At 34.2% G+C, this 21,470-nt stretch overlaps 2 protein-coding genes across 14 annotated transcripts in view; both read right to left on the bottom strand.

The window, feature by feature from the left end:
* LOC145254565 (dual specificity calcium/calmodulin-dependent 3',5'-cyclic nucleotide phosphodiesterase 1A-like) overlaps window positions 1–21,470 on the bottom strand; it is a 1,571,136-nt gene that overhangs the window by 245,079 nt on the left and 1,304,587 nt on the right. The gene's annotated exons all lie outside the window — the stretch shown is intronic.
* LOC145254567 (grpE protein homolog 1, mitochondrial-like) lies at window positions 1,055–15,825 on the bottom strand. The gene has a single exon (XM_080113166.1). The coding sequence runs from the start codon at window positions 2,563–2,565 to the stop codon at window positions 2,071–2,073; it is 495 nt and encodes a 164-aa protein (XP_079969292.1). The 5' UTR covers window positions 2,566–15,825; the 3' UTR covers window positions 1,055–2,070.

Below are 21,470 nucleotides of genomic sequence, written 5' to 3'. Positions count from 1 at the left end.
TCCCAGAAATTCCCAATATTATAATATAGCAGACTGTATTTTCCTTGTGTGAAAAGCTTGTAAGGCAATGCCAGTCTGTGCGTGGCTGCATATGGCATGCAGAGTAATAAAGAGAAGAGCATCACAAATGGCTGGAATGACAAGACAGACTTCCTACTCTGACATATAATCTGCGAGACTGTGGACGTAGTAAAACTGATCCAGCTTATAGAGATTGATGCATGGACAGCCAGGAACTGAATGTATTTTTTTTTTTACAAGGTAGTCACCACTTATCAAGGCCCGGAAGCTACTCGGGGATAAGGGTTGTTGCGTGTACAGAACGTTAGTATTGGAGAGTTGAAATTCCAAACAAAATATGTGTACAAAGTATGCAAATACTGTTCGTTTAAAAAACAAAAACAAACTTGAAAACTATTAACCTCATCCTCTCCCAGCTATTCCACGACGCTCCGGCCAACCACTCCTCTGACCCCCGCCAGGTGGTAACCGCTATGGATAGGAACTCTGAATCTCCCAACCGCACCCACCGCAACTACTGCCCTCCGCAGTTGTTATCGTCTCTCCATGTTTTGGCCAAGTAAGACGGAAACAACTACAGAAGGCAGCAACTGCAGTGAATGCAGCTAGGAAACTCAGAGCTCCCATCCGTCGCGGCCACCACCCGACGAAGGCCAGAGGAACAGTTGGCCGAAACATTGTGAAACAACCAAGAAAAAGATGAGGATAATAGTCCGCAATAAAAATTAAAAATTAATAAATAAAAATTAAAAATTAATAAATAAAAATTAAAAATTAATAAATAAAAATTAAAAATTAATAAATAAAAATTAAAAATTAATAAATAAAAATTAAAAATTAATAAATAAAAATTAAAAATAAATAAAAATTAAAAATTAATAAAAATTAAAAATGAATAAATAAAAATTAAAAATAAATAAAAATTAAAAATTAATAAATAAAAATTAAAAATTAATAAATAAAAATTAAAAATTAGTAAATAAAAATTAAAAATTAATAAATAAAAATCAAAAATAAATAAATAATACTCATTTCAATAATGAATTCCAATGAAATAATACAAACTTGAAAACGTTTCAATGTGACACGCATATGCATAGTGCAAGGAAATTGGAAAAACAAATCCAAAGCACTATACAGTAACGGATTAATAGTTCACATAATGGAACATTTAATATCTGGAATAGACGATAAGCATGTAAACAGAATAGTAAAAATAATAACACTAGCACGTCTCCAAAGCCAACAGATATTTCAGTTGTGTCATACAATCTTAATCTTTGATCTTAAATAGTTATTGAAAAAAAAATGAATGCATTAATAAAAAGAATTCAGCCAACGGTATTGACTCTAGGCAGGTTGAACTGGCTTCCTCCAGAGGAGGAATTGTCAAGGGAATATTAAATTCGCAAGTGATCCGCTGTTGTATGTATATTGCGGTCAGGGGAGATGATGACGTTAAGTTTTTGCCTTTCTTGAAAGGAAGCTTCGATGTCCTCTTACATACAGCACCCATCTGGTACTGACCAGGCTCAACGTTGCTTACCTTCAGTGATCTATTGAAAACAGGTGTTCAACATGATAATGCCTTAATACAATAAAGATGATCTGGAAAGAGGGTAGGGGAAAGAGCGTGAGTGAAAGAAGTTGTGATGCAAAGAAAGAGGTGGAAGATAAGTGGATATATCCGTGTTATTTTTTTATAAGTTTGTTTCCATACTTATCCATAATTCCATAAGCTACACATTCCACCTTGTTTGAAGTTTATCTCAGTCTGTATAAGCAAAATTATCCCGATTAAACTTATTGCAAACGTACTCTGCTTCCTTAAAACACTGTTTTGCACAACCTCAAAACAATCATATTTACCAAAAGGTATTTGTAATATGACGCATGGTAAAAAAAAAAAAAAAAAATTTTTTTCAAATAAAGAGAAACTTTTTTTTTTTTGAATAATAATAAAAACAATTATAATTTTAAAAAATTTTATGCAGCTTTAAAGACACCAACCACAGCCGGCCGAACCGTCCGCTGGTGAAGTTTATAACCTTACTTGGTGAGTACTGCCACATTCCCGGCTTCTTTGCTATCTGTGGGCACTTCGAACATTGCCTCGTGTAAGTAGGGATCAAACTTTTCCCCCTCGGTGGGAATGATCTGTTGAATGCCGTGTTTGTTGAAGACTTTCTGAAGCTGTGATTCCGTCATGGTGAGGCTTTCGAAAAGATTCTTTAAGTGCTCATTTTTGCTGAGCTCTTCCTTTGGGACCGATTCCGTTGCTTTGGTGAGAACATCTGCCACTTCAAGAAGGTCACGGCAGAAGCCTTGAATACTAAACAATTTCGCATCGCCAATCTGTTTGTTCATTCGCATCCGAACGTTCTTCGTTTCAGCCAAGACTAATAAGTACTTGTCCTTCATACTTTTCAAATCTTTGTTCAGTTTTTCTTTCTCTTCCAACCATGCCTTCGTATCGATGACGGATTCTCCTTCTTCCTTCGTTTCAGTTTGGTCAATTTTGTTAGTCTTTGTGGCTGCGGACATCACTGTTTCTACAGTTTTCCACTGAGTGTGATGCACCCCTTATTTTGCCTGAAGATTTTGCCGTGAGATGATAAAAGTAGCAGTAAGATTGGCAATATGAACGTGCGTTTATTTTCTCTTTTCCTGAAGCTTTCACATAATACTGTAATTTTTTCCTTCCTTTCGTCAACTTCACCGAGCTGACAATCATAATTATCATCAAGCAGATTTGACGGTGTAAGAAAAGCATATTTACTTGCAAGATTGTGAACTTGTGGATATCTGCAAGATATTTCCTTAGTCAACCTGTCTATAACAGACAGCATTTCCTGTCTCAACTCAGTATCAAACCCCAGTGCTGCATCAGTCAATCCTTCACCACCTATTTGTTTCTTTTTGCGGATATGATGCTCCATGGTTATCCCCATTTCAGAGCAGAGTTTTTCTTTTACTCATCTATTGCAGTGTCCACGATCTTTTCTCTATTCTGCAGAAGACAATCTCTCAACGCTGTCAGCCTGACAGAACTTTGTTGCAGATCCAGCCTCTTTTCTTGAAGATACTTCTAGGCATCATTGATTTTTGTGAGAATAGTTTTCCAAAAGTTCAGAAATAAAAAAAAAACGGAAACGACAATACTGAGTTGAGAATTAAAGATACATCTGATCTTGTGGTTGCAGTTTCTCCTTCTGTGAGCTGTTCCAGGGCAATGATGACTTCCAATAATTTTTTACCACAACATTTACAGCATCTGCTCGACTACTCCATCTAGTTTTCACAGTCCGCTTGATACTTAAACTGGTCGACTGAATCAAGACATCCCAATGATGTGTAGATGGAGAAAAGAACGAGAATAACCAGTCCAGTATGCCAAAAAATGTAACAGAAAGAACCGCTACAGAAGCGGCATGTACACAAGCCAGATTTAATGAATTGTTAGTGCATGGCACAAATAGAGCTTTTGGGTTGATTTCGGAGATTCGTTAATGCATACCCGATCGGTTGCGTGCTATAATAGCAGCATTGGCCAATACAGTCACCAATCTGAATCCCATCGTTCTCCAGTTCTATCAAAATTAGTTTAGAAATGTCCTCCGCGCTTTTACCTTTTGTCTCGATGAAGCAGAGAAACGACTCCTCCACTGTCACTTTATTTTCGTCAATTATTACATCTGGTCCTTGTCAGGAGTGCTATAAGAAATTATGCAAAAATATTTGCTTTCTTTGATCTGATCGATGATTCTCTTTTTCACCTGCATTAACTAAATGCTCACAAATTCATTTTGAATTTCTGCTGACAGATAAGAAGTAGCGATTTTCTTTCCCAGGTCAACTTTCACCAAATGTTCACGGAACACAGAGTCATACTTGGCCAATAAATTTACCAATTCTAAAAAAATCCCTTTGTTTTATTGATCTCTTTCATCATTATGGATGTCTTCCTGGTGACTCCATAGTGCCAGATTCTGCTTGGCGAGAAACCTAATGATGTCCAGCAATCTAGCCAGAATTTTCTGCCACTTCTTTGTTTCCTTCTCAATGAGATGTTGCTCTACTTTATCAACTATGTTTCCTTCAGCAAGTCGGATCTTTAGTTCCTTCCAGTTGAGAAACGCTTGAGCAATATTAATTGGACGTAAAACGATTTTTCATTTCAGAGACATTGTAGCATTTTAGAACACTAACAACAGATTATTATTTTCCTCATGGAAATAAATTCTATAAGTTTTTTTGGGGGGAGGGGGGTCTAAGCGATTACGCATAGTTTTACAACCTTGCCAGTCAGATATCGGCTTAGTGAACATTTCTACAATGTGAGAGTAGCCTGGAAATGATGATTATTCATAATTTTAGGTTAAATTAAATGTACGAAAGTTTAAATGTAAAAATAATTGTTTTTGCCTTTTTTCGGCAAGATTTTCAAGGTGTCCATATGCAATCGCATAAAAGAAAATGAAAGTCGAATAAAACAAAAGGAAAATATCATTTTTAGCCAAGGGTGTTAGTCTGAAATTCTCACAATATCAGTAAAATGTATTTCTATTATAATTATCAGTATCTTGTTTTTTGTTTCATTTTTTTGCATTAAAACAAATCAATCTACTACATATCTACGACATTGTCAGTAGTAATAACAGGACAAATATTGATGATTAGGGTAAATACATGAATATTCTTTGGTAGAGAGAACGTATAGAATAGTTAAGATTACATTCACATCCGTTCTTAAGTTTAGATTTTTTTTTTAACTATGTTATTTAGAAACTCATGTTTAAAATTGAGATGGGATTTTGTTAACTATTTGTTCCTATACCGTTTATTTTACGTAACAATCGTTAATTATTTTCAATTGTTTATAAAATATTCAAATAGCATTTTGCCAACTAATGACAAGTGCGAATCGGCTTTGTTTTAAAAGAGGAATGCATCTTTAGCTGTTTCATTATTTTCAATCAATTAAAAGGAAAAGATTCGAGAAAAATATTTAGAACCCCCCCCCACGTATATTTAATATATGTCCCTCCCACACACACACTAAATGTGTTTTTTGTTTGTGAAAATATATGCAAATATGAGAAGGTTTTAGAGTAATTTGAAAAAAAAAAGACAAAAACAAATCACTAATTGAATATTTAAAACTTTAAAAAGAATCAGAATCGGAATTGTATCGGATCAGGAATTTAAGACAGAATCGGTAACTGAATCGGAATCGGGAAAAAATTTGGAATCATCCCATCACTAATATACACACACACACACACACACACACACACACACACACATATATATATATGCATATATACAACTAGAGGATCGGACAAAAGGACATCGGACAAAACCCACCAACTAATTAAAGCAAAAGTAGATAAAATCACAAATGAATTGTTACATGATAAGGGCTGTCCCCTTTTCATGTAAGTATAAAAATGGAGAATTTAGTTTAAAATGAAAATGAATAGCATAGGCGAAATTCGAACCTCGTAATCTAGTTTAGAAATAGATTACGTGTGAGAATTTAAAAATGTAAAACAAACATTTGTTTAGAATATAGATAAAATATTCAAGAAAAGAATGTGAGCTGTCAAGTTTATTATGAAATTTTAAATTGAAAGAATGCAGCTTATAAGATAATGTTTTTAACATATTGGATAAATAGGTTACTGAGAAATAGGAAAAGTTTTGGACACGTATGTCCAGAACACGTGAAAGAATGCACATGTTTTAACGTGTATGACGTCACGGAAAATAGAAAGCTCTAGGAATAGAGAAAAACTTTAGTTAGAAGACAGTTAGTGAAGAAACTCGGGGGGAGTCAGACGTCTGGAAGCGAGACGTCACTTCAAGGAAAAATGTGAGACTTTGAATTCTTGGTGATGGAACACGGCCGTGTGAAGAATAAACCATCAAGTGTTTTTTGTAAAGCTCGTCTTGATACTTATACAAAGGTAAAGTCCAATTGTATTATATATTTGTGTTATATGTCTTTACATACACATCTCAACATCATCATGTCCGAATTGTCTGAACACTATGTCCTCACTCAAAGAGCTTTCTTCTTCTTCCATTCAACACAATTAAGGAATGAACATTTAAAATATAAGAATCTCTCCTAACAGGAACTATCCTTCTAAGCATCTCTCTTCCTAAGACTCTCATCACTGAGACCCCTATATGTAACATATACATATTTTGGTGTACGTGACTAGTCCACTCATGCAAGGGTGGTTTAAAAAAAAAAAAAAGAAACCGAACCTGGAGTCGATACCACGAAAAAAAGAAAAAGAAACACAACGTTTTAAAAGGGTCCAAGATAATTAAAAAAATAAATAAATAAATAATACCACGGAAAAAAAAAATTACACGATCACAAAATGCGAAAAAGAAAAAGAAACACAACGTTTTAAAAGGGTCCAAGGTAATTAAAATAAATAAATAAATAAATAATACCACGGGAAAAAAAAGAAGAAAATTACACGATCACAGAAATGCGTAAAAAAATTTTGAAAAAGAAGAAAAGGCCGATATGCCGTCAAAGAAATTCGTAGTAATGGAAATATAGTAAACACGTCATGAATTGGTTTGATAAAAACACACACACACACACACACACACACACACACACACACACACACATACACGCAAATGCAGAGATTGGGGGTCACCCATTATTGTTTTGAAATTTGTATGAAGTGTCATTAGAAAAATTGTGTCAATATGAAATCGTTTGGACAAATTGTTGATTTTAATCTGTCAATCAAACGGGAATTTTTCAAAGGTCGCATGTACTCTCTGAAACAGCGTGTAAAGTCTGTTTGGAAATGCATTTTTGTGTTCATAGTTGAACTTTTCGGCTTTTTATTTTTTGTGTGTTTCATTTGATTTTTTTTTGAAAAAAAAAGGGACAATTGTTTTGGACAGACTGTTGAATTGTTGTTTGTTACAGATGATTTTTTTGTTGTTGTTGAAAAAAAGGTTATAACTGTTGCAAAATGTTTAAATGTAGTAAGGTATTTTTTTTGAAAATGTTTTTATGATGTTGAACAAATATTTTAAATTGTCTTGTGTATCTAAATGTATTGATTTTCACAGCAAGAATTCAAAGTCAGCAGTAAATATACATTAGATATAAACAGTCTAGGAGAAAATAAGATTAAGACGTATGGTTGGCTTACAGATTCAGTAAGAATTTTAGAAGGGGGACAAGAATTAAAATTACGTAAACGGGTATTTGGAGAGTTTTTAGATGTGATAAGCCGTAAGAAAGATGTTTTGTTTTAGCATTTGGTTTTGTTGTTTTTTTTTTTTAGAGATAAAAATTTTTCTCCAAGAAAAGTGACTTGGTAGGGATTGATAAGCACAAGATGTGCCCATATACGAAAAATTTAGGAACCTGGTTAATTAAGTGCTTAAAATAAGCTGGTTGCACGTACCGACTCCAAGCAAGTGGTAAGTAAGTTTTGGCTTAATTAATAAACAGGCGTTGGAAAGAATACAAAAATTCTTAAGGGGACCAGTAAACCGAGGATAGGTAGTCCCGAGGCAATCACATATAGCTTAATGAAGTAAGAGACAGATTACGTAAGAAAGATATAACCTTGTATTTTTTTTTTTTTTTTTTTTAGAGATGCATGAATGTGGGATATATCTGCTGGATCTTAGAAGCTGGTGAGAGAAAAGAAACTCACAAAAAAACGGGCTATTAGATAGTATTTAGAGCGCTATTAAGGTGTTGGGCGCAGAAAGGTGTTAGTTAGTTAGGGGTGATATTTCTAAATCCTCGTCGAAGTTTCAAGAATCCAAGCAAGGAAATCCGAGTGAATCCGTATGAGAGAAAAAAAGGTATATCTTAAACTTCTGAAGCCAACCACAAAGGTTTAAGTATATGAGCTTTGGTATGTCCCGTATAAGATAGTTATAGAATAAAAAAAAAAAACAAAGCCATACTTGATAAGACTAACCATGCGGAAAGAATTGATCAGAACACTTTTGAGACGAAAGAAGTCGTCCATTTCGAGAAAGGTGAAAACCTCTAGTCTGCGGCATATGGGTGGCTGGAAAATAGCTGATGTGAATCATAGGTAAAGACCCTACACCCAAAAAGTAAATGCCACAAAGATCAGAAAGGTTCTGATCTTATAAATAAATAAATAATTGTGAAGTCGGCCGTGAAGGCTGACTGAAAGAGATTTTTTTTTTCGTTTGTTTTTTTTAGCCTGATCTTTCTAGCCGTGTGGTTGTGTAGATGTAAAAATAAAAAATGTACTAAATTTAAAAATGCATACATTTTTATTTTGTGAAATATGGAAGGGAGGGATGTTACATGATAAGGGCTGTCCCCTTTTCATGTAAGTATAAAAATGGAGAATTTAGTTTAAAATGAAAATGAATAGCATAGGCGAAATTCGAACCTCGTAATCTAGTTTAGAAATAGATTACGTGTGAGAATTTAAAAATGTAAAACAAACATTTGTTTAGAATATAGATAAAATATTCAAGAAAAGAATGTGAGCTGTCAAGTTTATTATGAAATTTTAAATTGAAAGAATGCAGCTTATAAGATAATGTTTTTAACATATTGGATAAATAGGTTACTGAGAAATAGGAAAAGTTTTGGACACGTATGTCCAGAACACGTGAAAGAATGCACATGTTTTAACGTGTATGACGTCACGGAAAATAGAAAGCTCTAGGAATAGAGAAAAACTTTAGTTAGAAGACAGTTAGTGAAGAAACTCGGGGGGAGTCAGACGTCTGGAAGCGAGACGTCACTTCAAGGAAAAATGTGAGACTTTGAATTCTTGGTGATGGAACACGGCCGTGTGAAGAATAAACCATCAAGTGTTTTTTGTAAAGCTCGTCTTGATACTTATACAAAGGTAAAGTCCAATTGTATTATATATTTGTGTTATATGTCTTTACATACACATCTCAACATCATCATGTCCGAATTGTCTGAACACTATGTCCTCACTCAAAGAGCTTTCTTCTTCTTCCATTCAACACAATTAAGGAATGAACATTTAAAATATAAGAATCTCTCCTAACAGGAACTATCCTTCTAAGCATCTCTCTTCCTAAGACTCTCATCACTGAGACCCCTATATGTAACAGAATCAAAAACATTAAAAGTCGCTGTTTATATTTTTATTTTAATTTAATCAAATTTAGGAAAATTGAACACTGAGGAACTAATTTTGGCAAGGTATGAAAATTAAGCATCTACGGAATAAATGTCAATTAAAGATAGAGTTTAAGACCATTCTTAAAGATGATATAGTGCTTCTCACAGAAATATACATATTTTTAAATATTTACTCTTGTCTGATATGACGATCATGAAATTTGTTTACAGTCGATTTTTATTCCGTACTTGCTTAATGTTTCCACAATTCCAAAATTACGTAATTTTCTGTTGCATCATTTAATTATCAGTGATGTTTGAAAATATTTTTTTGACAAAAATATTTTGTTTAATTTTTCAACGTTGTTGGAAAATGTAAATCAATTGATTACTTTGAAAAGTTACCTTGAGAATTTATGCAACTTTTTAAAACTTTGTTTTACAAATAAAATAAATTTACATCGTATTTTGATGTTATTATAATTTTAGTTTTAGTGATAATTTAAAAACAACAAATATTTATCATTAGTACCAATAATGGAAAATTAAATTAAAAACAATCGGTTTTGGAATCGTAAATTATGGATACATTTTTCGGATTCTGATACCTCCAAAAGTTCCGATTTTTTACAACTTTTCGGTATAAAATTTATTTTTATTTATTTTTTATTTTCTATTTTTATCCTCACAAAATGCCGCCCCTTGGTGTGTGCCGTTTGTAAAATTGGGACACATTTTTCCAATAACTCCAAAAGTTCCGATTTTTAAAAAACTTTTCGGTATAAAATTAAGATATTTTGTTAGCCTTTATTTATTTTTTTCTATTTTCTATTTTTAACCTCTAAAAATGCCGCCTCCTGACATATGCCCCTCGTACAAAAGGGACACATTTTCTGATTCCAATACCTCCAAAAGTTCTAACTTTTTAAAAACTTTTGCGTATAAAATGTAAGATATTTTGTTAGTTTTTATTTATTTTTTCTATTTTCAATTTTTACCCTGTCAAAATGCCACCCCCTCAGACATGAGCTGCTCGTAAAATAGGGGCACATTTTTCTGATTCCGATACCTCCAAAAGTTTCAATTTTTTACAACCTTTTTGGTAAAAAAAAATCCGATTTTTTTGTTAGCTTTTACTTAGTTTTCATATTTTCTATTTTTAACCTCTCAAAATACCGCCCCCTGACGTGTGCCGCTTATAAAATAGGGGCACATTTTTCTGATTCCGATACCTCCAAAAGTTTCAATTTTTTACAACCTTTTTGGTAAAAAAAATCCGATTTTTTTGTTAGCTTTTACTTAGTTTTCATATTTTCTATTTTTAACCTCTCAAAATACCGCCCCCTGACGTGTGCCGCTTATAAAATAGGGGCAAATTTTTCTGATTCCGATACCTCCAAAAGTTTCAATTTTTTACAACCTTTTTGGTAAAAAAAATCCGATTTTTTTGTTAGCTTTTACTTAGTTTTCATATTTTCTATTTTTAACCTCTCAAAATACCGCCCCCCTGACGTGTGCCGCTTATAAAATAGGGGCACATTTTTCTGATTCCGATACCTCCAAAAGTTTCAATTTTTTACAACCTTTTTGGTAAAAAAAATCCGATTTTTTTGTTAGCTTTTACTTAGTTTTCATATTTTCTATTTTTAACCTCTCAAAATACCGCCCCCTGACGTGTGCCGCTTATAAAATAGGGGCACATTTTTCTGATTCCGATACCTCCAAAAGTTTCAATTTTTTACAACCTTTTTGGTAAAAAAAAACCCGATTTTTTTGTTAGCTTTTACTTAGTTTTCATATTTTCTATTTTTAACCTCTCAAAATACCGCCCCCTGACGTGTGCCGCTTATAAAATAGGGGCACATTTTTCTGATTCCGATACCTCCAAAAGTTTCAATTTCTTACAACCTTTTTGGTAAAAAAAATCCGATTTTTTTGTTAGCTTTTACTTAGTTTTCATATTTTCTATTTTTAACCTCTCAAAATACCGCCCCCCTGACGTGTGCCGCTTATAAAATAGGGGCACATTTTTCTGATTCCGATACCTCCAAAAGTTTCAATTTTTTACAACCTTTTTGGTAAAAAAAATCCGATTTTTTTGTTAGCTTTTACTTAGTTTTCATATTTTCTATTTTTAACCTCTCAAAATACCGCCCCCTGACGTGTGCCGCTTATAAAATAGGGGCACATTTTTCTGATTCCGATACCTCCAAAAGTTTCAATTTTTTACAACCTTTTTGGTAAAAAAAATCCGATTTTTTTGTTAGCTTTTACTTAGTTTTCATATTTTCTATTTTTAACCTCTCAAAATACCGCCCCCTGACGTGTGCCGCTTATAAAATAGGGGCACATTTTTCTGATTCCGATACCTCCAAAAGTTTCAATTTTTTACAACCTTTTTGGTAAAAAAAACCCGATTTTTTTGTTAGCTTTTACTTAGTTTTCATATTTTCTATTTTTAACCTCTCAAAATACCGCCCCCTGACGTGTGCCACTTATAAAATAGGGGCACATTTTTCTGATTCCGATACCTCCAAAAGTTTCAATTTCTTACAACCTTTTTGGTAAAAAAAATCCGATTTTTTTGTTAGCTTTTACTTAGTTTTCATATTTTCTATTTTTAACCTCTCCAAATACCGCCCCCTGACGTGTGCCGCTTATAAAATAGGGGCACATTTTTCTGATTCCGATACCTCCAAAAGTTTCAATTTTTTACAACCTTTTTGGTAAAAAAAATCCGATTTTTTTGTTAGCTTTTACTTAGTTTTCATATTTTCTATTTTTAACCTCTCCAAATACCGCCCCCTGACGTGTGCCACTTATAAAATAGGGGCACATTTTTCTGATTCCGAAAAAAAAGTCCCGATGCTTTACAACCTTTTCGCCATAAAATTTCAGATTTTTTGTTAGCTGTCATTTATTTTTACTTTATTTTTTACCCTCTCAAAATGCTGCCCACTGGAACGTGCCGCCCAGAGTGGACCACCATCCCCGCCCTTGCTACGCCACTGTGTTGTGCATTGTTTCTTTTGTTTTCTTTAAAGGTCCTAGTGTGAGCTATTTTGAATAGTTGTTAACAAGTTATTTTAGTGTAAAATCGAATTAGCTCACCACCAAACAGTTGTCTTTGATTTCATCATGTAAGTATGAATCCTTGTTTGCAGTGTTGTGATGTTTGTATTTAAATAATTGATGGGGAAGAACACAGTTAAATAAGCATGTATTAATGATACTACATGAAAAGGGTAAATTGAGCAATATCTTTGCCCAACTGTTAGGCTAGTTGGTGACGACCATACTCTCCGCATGTCCGTCTCTGACTGACTTGGCAAATTGGTCCTCATTACCCGGAACTGATGTCATGAACGGAAATGATGTCATGGAATAGTTCATTATTCCAGGCAGTAGGGGTGCATCCTCAACATATATCCACTTAATAAATGCTCCCTTATTTATTATCGCTTATTAGAATAACAGTTTACCCAAAACTACCAGTTCAGTATACATATTACACTTGCATACGCTATTTTAAGAATAGCAGATCCTCACATTAATGAACAGCTAAGCTTGCTCAAACATGACTGCATGTGCATATGACTAGCTTGAAGCCTTAATCTGTTCTGCTTTAATATCATAGTAGATTGGCTTCCCTTAAATCGAGTTCACTATATTTTAACATCACACATTTCTTGATCATAGTCTGACCATACACATACGTGAAAATTCCTGTTGTACATTTCTAAATATAAACTCACATTCAACACTGCATCTATTCACTTCCAACAGAACGTGTTGCTTCGTTTACTTTAATAAGATATTCATGTTGAATTAGTTTTTCTGCCATATTTATGCTTTTTACAGTTTTTTGGAAAATAAAAACTCAAAAAACACGCTCACAACAATTACTCGTATAGGGAGAAAAGTTGCCTTTAATAATCTTTACTTTGTTCTATAGTTTTTTCCTTTTTTTGGATGGAGGTGGGAGTTTACCATTTGCTCCGTTTTATTTTGTAAATTATTAGGTGAAAGTACACATTAGTTGTTTAAGGCCCCTCCACATCTTTTTTAAGCATCTAAACTATTAGATTTTGACTTTTTTGGAGGGGTGGAGCTGCGTACAATAGTCAAAATTTACACTTTTGGGGGGAATTTGTGAGTTATTTTGATTTTTAGCTGTACTTGTGCTCAGTACATTGTTAGATGAAAGAACAAAATACACTAGTAGAAGAGTAACTTGCCTTTAGTAAAATGTTTAGCAGGGAAATGAGTAAGATACTAAAACTTTACTTTTGTATAGGGATTACAATTTGCAAGTTAACTTACATTGTCGGCCTTTTGCCTGGTTGGTTTACTGTAGATGACGAGTGTTCAGTTTAGTGGGATGAATTCAAGACTCTTACTTGATTCTTATCATTTTAACTGACCAGAGAAAGGAAGAGTATTTGCTGAACAAGACTTGTCATGTTTCAACATTGATATAGTAGTCTTTGATATAGGCAAGATTGTTGAAGAAAAGCAATTGTGTAGAGGAGGGCTCTGAATATGTGTTTTGCTGAAGGAGAATGATACGAGGATGGTGTAGGATTTGATCTCAAACAAGGAGTCATATCAAGAATCTTTCGGGTGGTCTAAATGAGTGCATTATAACCTTGCGTTTGCCTCTAGTTGGCCAGTTGCATGCAACTCTTATTTCTGTTCATGCTCCTGTATTAGACAACTCACCTGAGCTAGTAGAATCCATTTAAAAAGAGCTTAAAAGAATCATCCTGACTGCTTTGTGAGATGATAGAATTGTCTTGCTGGGAGATTTTAATGCAAAGGTTGGTAAGGGACTATCAAAAATAGTATATTTTAATATGAACCCAAAGTATATATAAATGGATGCATCTATAATCCAGACATTGTTAATTATGTCATCACCTGTAAATGTCTGTAAGGTTCAAGTCAAAAGCAATGCTAAATACTGGACAGATCATCGTCTGGTATGTGTTGACATAAGGTGCATAATTAGATGAAAAAGGCGATTCAGTAATGATAAGTCTCTTAATAGAATAGCTGTTGCAAAACTGAAGAATAATAAAACTGCTCTAAATCTTTCAGGAGATAACATTTGATGATGCATGGAAGTGTTTTAAGAAGTGTGTTTATTTAAAATAGCATTCTGACAAAAAAGAAAGCATCAAGACTGCTTGGATGACAATAATGCTCATATTGCAAAAAATGCTTTAGAAAAAGTATGAACTTCATCAAAGGCAGATTTATGATGCTCTGACGTCTCAGCATCTGAAATCCTCTGAACAGTCTTACTTAGCTATTAAATTAGAGTTGCAGAGAGAATTTAGATAAATGATGGCTGAATAGTAACAATGGAAAACTCATGATATTCATTCGTGATGTTCAGAACAGTAAAGCCATCTATGATCTGATAAGGACAGTCTATGATACTAACAATTCTAGTGTAATGCCATTGAAATCCAACGGTAGCACAGAGTTAATTTAAGCATTTAAGCAAGCAACTTAATAGAGCATTATACTGATTTACTAACTAATCTGTCAGTAGTCAATACTGATGTGATAGAAAACTTGCCAGAAAGAGCTGCCATTGCCAAAATGGGTTTTGTTCTTGCTCTCAAAGAAATGGAAAAGGTTATATTGTACCTATTTACTATGCCTCCCACGGGACAGAGTTAGACACCAGGGTCGTTTTTTAACGTGGAGAAAAGGTACAAAAATAAAAATTGTCTCAGTCGTGAAGGATTTCTCCTCCGCCGAAAGAGAACAAGAAAATGAAGTGCAGCATCTGAAGAACAGATACTACACTTTGATCTTGACCAAAAGGCCAAGCAATGATTGTAGTTAAGATGTTGAATATATATATAAAAATTTGTGTTTTTTGTGTATTGCTATTCATAAAACCCTTTCTTCTATTTATTTAAAAAGAAAATATAACTGTGTTATGGGTCGTGCAGTGGCGTAGCTAGACCTTTTGCCGCCCGGGGCGGTAGTAAAGTTTGCCCCCCCCCCGGGCATTTGGGTGCCTGGAAAATTCGTCCATTTTTGCTAGGTAGGAAAACTGGTCCATTATTATTAATTTAACATTTATTCTGTAGTTGCTTAATTTTCATTCATACCTTGCGAAAATTAGTTCTACGGTATCTAATTTTCCTAAATTCAATTAAATTAAAATTAAAATATGAAAACTGATTTTTAATATTTTTTATTCATTTGAGATTTTATCTGTTTTCCTTTTGTTTTAAGTAGATGGTGGGGGTTGCCCGGGGTGATTTTGTCCATCCCCCAGCTAGCAATTGTAAAGTTTACAAGGAGTTATAAAAAGTATGTTACAAAAACAAACGTTTGATACTTTCAAAGTCTTAGCCTCATGAATTGGACAGTAATAAAATTAATGAATTCAAACTTTCGCATCTAATGTTATTTCCTCTTTGATGTCGGTGTATATACACCCAAATATCCAACTTTCTTTTCGCACCTATTCGATAAAAATTTATATGAAAGTTCCCCTTTAAGTATGTAATCTCTCTGAGGTCATTTTGTTTTTTTGGTGCTTGGCCGAAGCCTGGGCTTGGCCCTATCCTGTTAGGTCAGCCGGTCACTGAGTATATCTCCAGAAATAATTAATGCTTGCATTTTTTAAACTAAGTGATTGAAATGAATTAAAGCAATTTATTCTCAATTAATGGAAATTTTGAAAACTCCAAACTGTTAAACTATTTATCAAGTAATAATTTACAATTGCGTTTGGAGTTTTCAAAATTTCCATTAATTGAGAATAAATTGCTTTAATTCATTTCAAGATCGGTTTTTAATGTAGAGAAAGTTCAACCTAGATTAAAACAAAAAAATTGCCTCAATCTTGAAGGATATATTATATATATATTTGTTTATATATATATGTATATGTATGTATCTACATGTATGTATGTATATATGTATGTATATATCTATATTATATATGTATATATATATGTATGTATATATGCGTATTTATATATGTGTATGTGTGTATATATGTATATGTATGTATAAATATATGTGTATATGCACATATATATGTATATATGCACATATATAGTTATAAAATAAATACGTATTTATTATAATGCTCCCATAATGTTGAGCATAATGAGAGCCGAAAATGGCAAACGGCCGTAAGCAGAATATAGCAATGATCTTGTTTAAAATTAGATCTTGTGTACAATTAGAGCTGAGGTCGGTTTGGCAACGACTGCCGATTGTTCCCATTTACTTGCATCTCCACGAGGGCAGAGTTAGACACAAGGCCGGTTTTTAATGTGGGGAAAATCCAGCAAATCTTATGATCGCCGCGGGCTGCAAAGACTGTTGCTGTTTAATTTTTCAACATTTTTCAGAACATGTAAAGAAACTGCTTTCTTTGAAAGGTTACATAGAGAATTTATGCAATTTAAAAAAATTGTTTTACAAATAAAATAAATTTACATCGTATTTTGAGGTTATTCTCATTTTAGTTTTAGTGATAATTTAAAAATAATAAATATTTATAATTAGTACCAATAATGAAAAATTAAATTAAAAATTTAAAAGAATATGTTTTGGAATCGTAAAATAGGGACACATTTTTCCGATTCCGATACCTCCAATACTTCAGAATTTTACAAACTTTCGGTATAAAATTTCAGATTTTTTGTTAGCTTTTATATATTTTTTCTATTTTCTATTTTTATCCTCTCAAAATGCCGCCCCTGACATGTGCTGCTCGTAAATAAGAGACACATTTTTCTGATTCTGATACCTCAAAAATTTCCGATTTTTTACAACTTTTTTAGTATAAAATGTCAGATTTTTTGTTAGATTTTGTTTATTTTTATTTATTTTTTTCTACTTTCTATTTTTACTCTCTCAAAATGCCGCCCCTTGACATATGCCGCTCGCAAAATAGGGACACCTTTTTGCGATTCCAATAACTACAAAAGTTCCCATTTTTTACAACCTTTTCGATATAAAATTTCAGATTTTTTGTTAGCATTTTTTTTCGATTTTCCCCTTTTACCATCTCAAAATGCCGCCCCCATGCCGCCCCCCCCCTGACGCTCAGAAAATAGGGACACATTTTTTCTGATTCCGATACTCCCCAAAATTCCGATTTTTTACAACCTTTTTGGTATAAAATTTCATATTTTTTGTTAGCTTTTGTTTATTTTTATTTATTTCTTCTACTTTCTATTTTTACCCTCTCAAAATGCCGCCCCTTCAGGTGTGCCGCCCGGGGCGGTCCGCCCCCCCCTAGCTACGCCAGTGGGGTCGTGGAATTACATTCATCTACAAAAGATCTAGCTAATTTGCATATTCTTTTGAATATTTATTTTACTTAATTCCCTATTAGTATTTTTGGTTTTCTTATGGGATGACCATCTTTAGTTTACTATTATGTATAATTATATTCATGCGGATATTCTACATAATTTATACTTGCATAATATTTGTGTAAAAAGGTTATAGCAAACACAAACCTCTTTCTATATATATTTATGTATGCGTATATATATATATATATATATATGTTAAAAAAATTTTGCCTACCAAACTCCTCTGTCAGGTTTTGGTCTACAGACATGAAACTTAATATATAGGGTATTCGAACCCATGCAAAACTTTATATTTGGGTTTTAGCCGGGAAAAATCTGTGCAAAAGTGTGAAAATTAAAGAAATGGAATTTGCCAGGGGAACGATGGCATTATAAATATACATGCGTAACGTAATAGCTATTGGTTCATGTTTTAATTTTAAGCCTTGCAGCAAACATGTCTTCATAGCTCAGGCATTAATGCCAAAGAAAAAAAATAAATTGTAAGCTAAACATTTTAGTTTCGATTCTTGATGGTGGTGCATGAGCCATTTTTAAAAAAATTTTTTTAAATCATTACTATATATTAGGTCCAATATAATCTATATATATAAAAGCCAAAAATCTGTGTGTATGTATGTATGTATGTATGTATGTTTGTTTGTAACGCTAAAACTTTTGACAGACGGAACCAAAGTTGACAAATGTGGTATCATATTGAAGCTCCATCACCCGGATGACAAATATCGAAATTTCACGTCAAACAGACCACTAGAAGTGGGTCAACTGATCAGTTTTCTTCAAGGGGGGCCCCCAAATCCCAAACATCTGTGTGTATGTAGGTTTGTATGTAACGCTAAAACTTTTGACAGACACAACCAAACTTGACAAATTTGCTATCATATTGAAGCCTCATCACCCGGGTGACAAATAACGAAATTTCACGTCAAACGGATCACTAGAAGTAGGTCAACTGATCAGTTTTCTTCAAGGGGGGCCCTCCAAAAACCTGTCATTATCTATATATATAAAAGACAAATGTTTGTTTTTAATGCTAAAACTTGAGATGAAAGATTCCTCTCCCCTAAGAATAAAACATATGTTCAATATCTGCTTTTGTTTTTTCATTGTTTATACGGTCCCGAGCAACGCCGGGTAGCCCTGCTAGTCTATATATATAAATCTCAAACGTCTGTGTGTATGTATGTATGTTTGTTTGTAACGCTAAAACTTTTGACAGACATAACCAAAGTTGACAAATTTGGTATCATATTGAACCTTGATCACCCGGATGACAAATATCGAAATTTCACATCAAACGGACCAGTAGAAGGGGGTCAACTGATCGTTTTTCTCCCAGGGGGGCCCCCAAAAAAACCTGTCACTTTAACGTTATTCATTACGTGTCACGTGACGTGATGTCAGCTCAGTTTAATGTCGGCTGCGCTGAGGTACATTAAAGCTGCCTTCGAGGAGTAAATGATACTATAACACAGTTAAATATTAGTTTTCAAGTCGAACCGTTATTACCAACGGATTTATCGCATTTAAAAAAGCAGAATCCGAAAATTACACGAAAATTGACGTAGGGAAAATGTTATTATTTTTGCTTGAAGTTTTTTACCGGCGAAGATGAGTTTGCTCTTTGCTATAGTTTAACATTTAAACAAGGCTTTAGCCATTTTGTTTTTACCTCCTACCTCTGTTAAACTGAAAGGGGGAGGGGTGGGTATCAGTATGAGGCCGCTTGAATACACGAAAATTACTTTTATACGAGTTTGTTTTCTTATGAATGGAACCGCTTTTGTAGGGGGGAGGGGGGGAGGAGGCCGCGTGCACAGTTTCCCAAGCATTACCTACTATAAAAAAAAGATGCACATTTACCCTCTTCTCTCACTCTCTCCCTCTCATCCTCTTTCTCTCTCTCTCTCGCCGTCTTTCTCTTCTCTCTCTCTACCTCTTTCTCTTCTCTCTCTCACCCTCTTCTCTCTCTCACCCTCTCTCTCTCTACCTCTTTCTCTTCTCTCTCTCTCTATCACCCTCTTCTCTCTCTCACCCTCTTCTCTCTCTCTCTCTTACCCCCTTCTCTCTCACTTTCTCTCTACACCTTTCTCTTCTCTCTCTCTCACCCTCTTTCTCTCTCTCACCCTCTTTCTCTGCTCTTTCTAACCCTCTTCTCTCTCTCTCTCTCTCTACCTCTTTCTCTTCTCTCTCTCTCTCACCCGCTTTCTCTGCTCTCTCACCCTCTTCTCTCTCTGTCTCTACCTCTTTCTCTTCTCTCTCTCACCCTCTTCTCTCTCTACCTCTTTCTCTTATCTCTCTCTCACTACCTCTCTCTCTCTCTACCTCTTTCTCTTCTCTCTCTCTCACGCTCTTTCTCTCTCTCTCTCACCATCTTCTCTCTCTCTCACCCTCTTCTCTCTCTCTCACCCTGTTCTTTCTCTCTCTCTCACCCTCTTCTCTCTCTGTACCTCTTCTCTCTCTCTCTCACCCTCTTCTCTCTCTTTCTCTCTTACCCTCTTCTCTCTCTCTACCTCTTCCTCTTCTCTCTCTCTCACCCTCTTTCTCTCTCTCTCTCGCCCTCTTCTCTCTCTACCTCTTTCTCTTATCTCTCTCTCTCTCACCCTCTTCTGTCTCTCTCTCACCCTCTTCTCTCTCTCTCTCTCTCTCTCTCTTACCCTCTTGCGAGTTGAAAAGTGCACAGTAGTCAAATTCGGGAAGGAGCATGGAACCGCTATAACAGGAGAATGAGTTATTCAGCGACTCCAACCTATTTTGATATATATATATATATATATATACTTTGTACAAACTATATATTACCACTTATCAAGGCCCATAGGCTACTCGAGGATAAGCGTTGAAAAGTGCACAGTAGTCAAATTCGGGAAGGAGGATGGAACCGCTTTCACGGGAGGATGAGTTATTCAGCGACTGCAACCTATTTTGTTATATATATATATATATATATATATCTATATTTATTAAAATATATATATTACCACTTATCAAGGCCAATAGGCCACTCGAGGATGAGAGGTGAAATTTGCACAGTAGTCAAATTCGGGAAAGAGGATGGAACCGCTTTAACGGGAGGATGAGTTATTCAGCGACTCCAACCTATTTTGTAATATATATATATATATATATATATATATATATTGTATAGAATATATATGACCACTTATACAGGCGATAGGCCACTCGAGGATGAGAGTTTAAAAGTGCACAGAAGTCAAACTCTGGAAGGAGGATTGAACCGCTTTAACGGGAGGATGAGTTATTCAGCCACTCCAACCTATCTTGGTATATATATATATATATATATTTTGTACAAACTATATATTATTACTTATACAGGCCCATAGGCCACCACTCGAGGATTAGAGTTGAAAAGTGCACAGAAGTCAAATTCGGGAAAGAGGATGGATCCGCTTTAACGGGTGGATGAGTTATTCAGCCACCCCAACCTATTTTGGTATATATATATATATATATATATATTTTGTACAAACTATATATTACCACTTATCAAGGCCCATAGGCTACTCGAGGATGAGAGTTGAAAAGTGCACAGTAGTCAAATTCGGGAAAGAGGATTGACCCGCTTTAAGAGGAGGATGAATTATCAAGTGACTCCAACCTATTTTGTTATATATATATATATATATATATATATATATATATATATATTTATTAAAAAATATATATATTACCACTTATCAAGGCCCATAGGCAACTCGAGGATGAGGGTTGAAAAATGCACAGTAGTCAAATTCGGGAAAGAGGATGGAACCGCTTTAAGAGGAGGATGAATTATTCAGTGACTCCAACCTATTTTGTTATATATATATATATATTTATATCTATATTTATAAAACAATATATATTACCACTTATCAAGGCCCATAGGCTACTCGAGGATGAGAGTTGAAAAGTGGACAGTAGTCAAATTCGGG

Source organism: Euprymna scolopes, chromosome 30, assembly GCF_053919585.1.
Source record: "Euprymna scolopes isolate OS-2025 chromosome 30, ASM5391958v1, whole genome shotgun sequence".
NCBI lineage: Eukaryota > Metazoa > Mollusca > Cephalopoda > Sepiida > Sepiolidae > Euprymna > Euprymna scolopes.
Note: the sequence above shows the minus strand (reverse complement) of the source record. Positions and strands in the feature narration are given on the sequence as shown.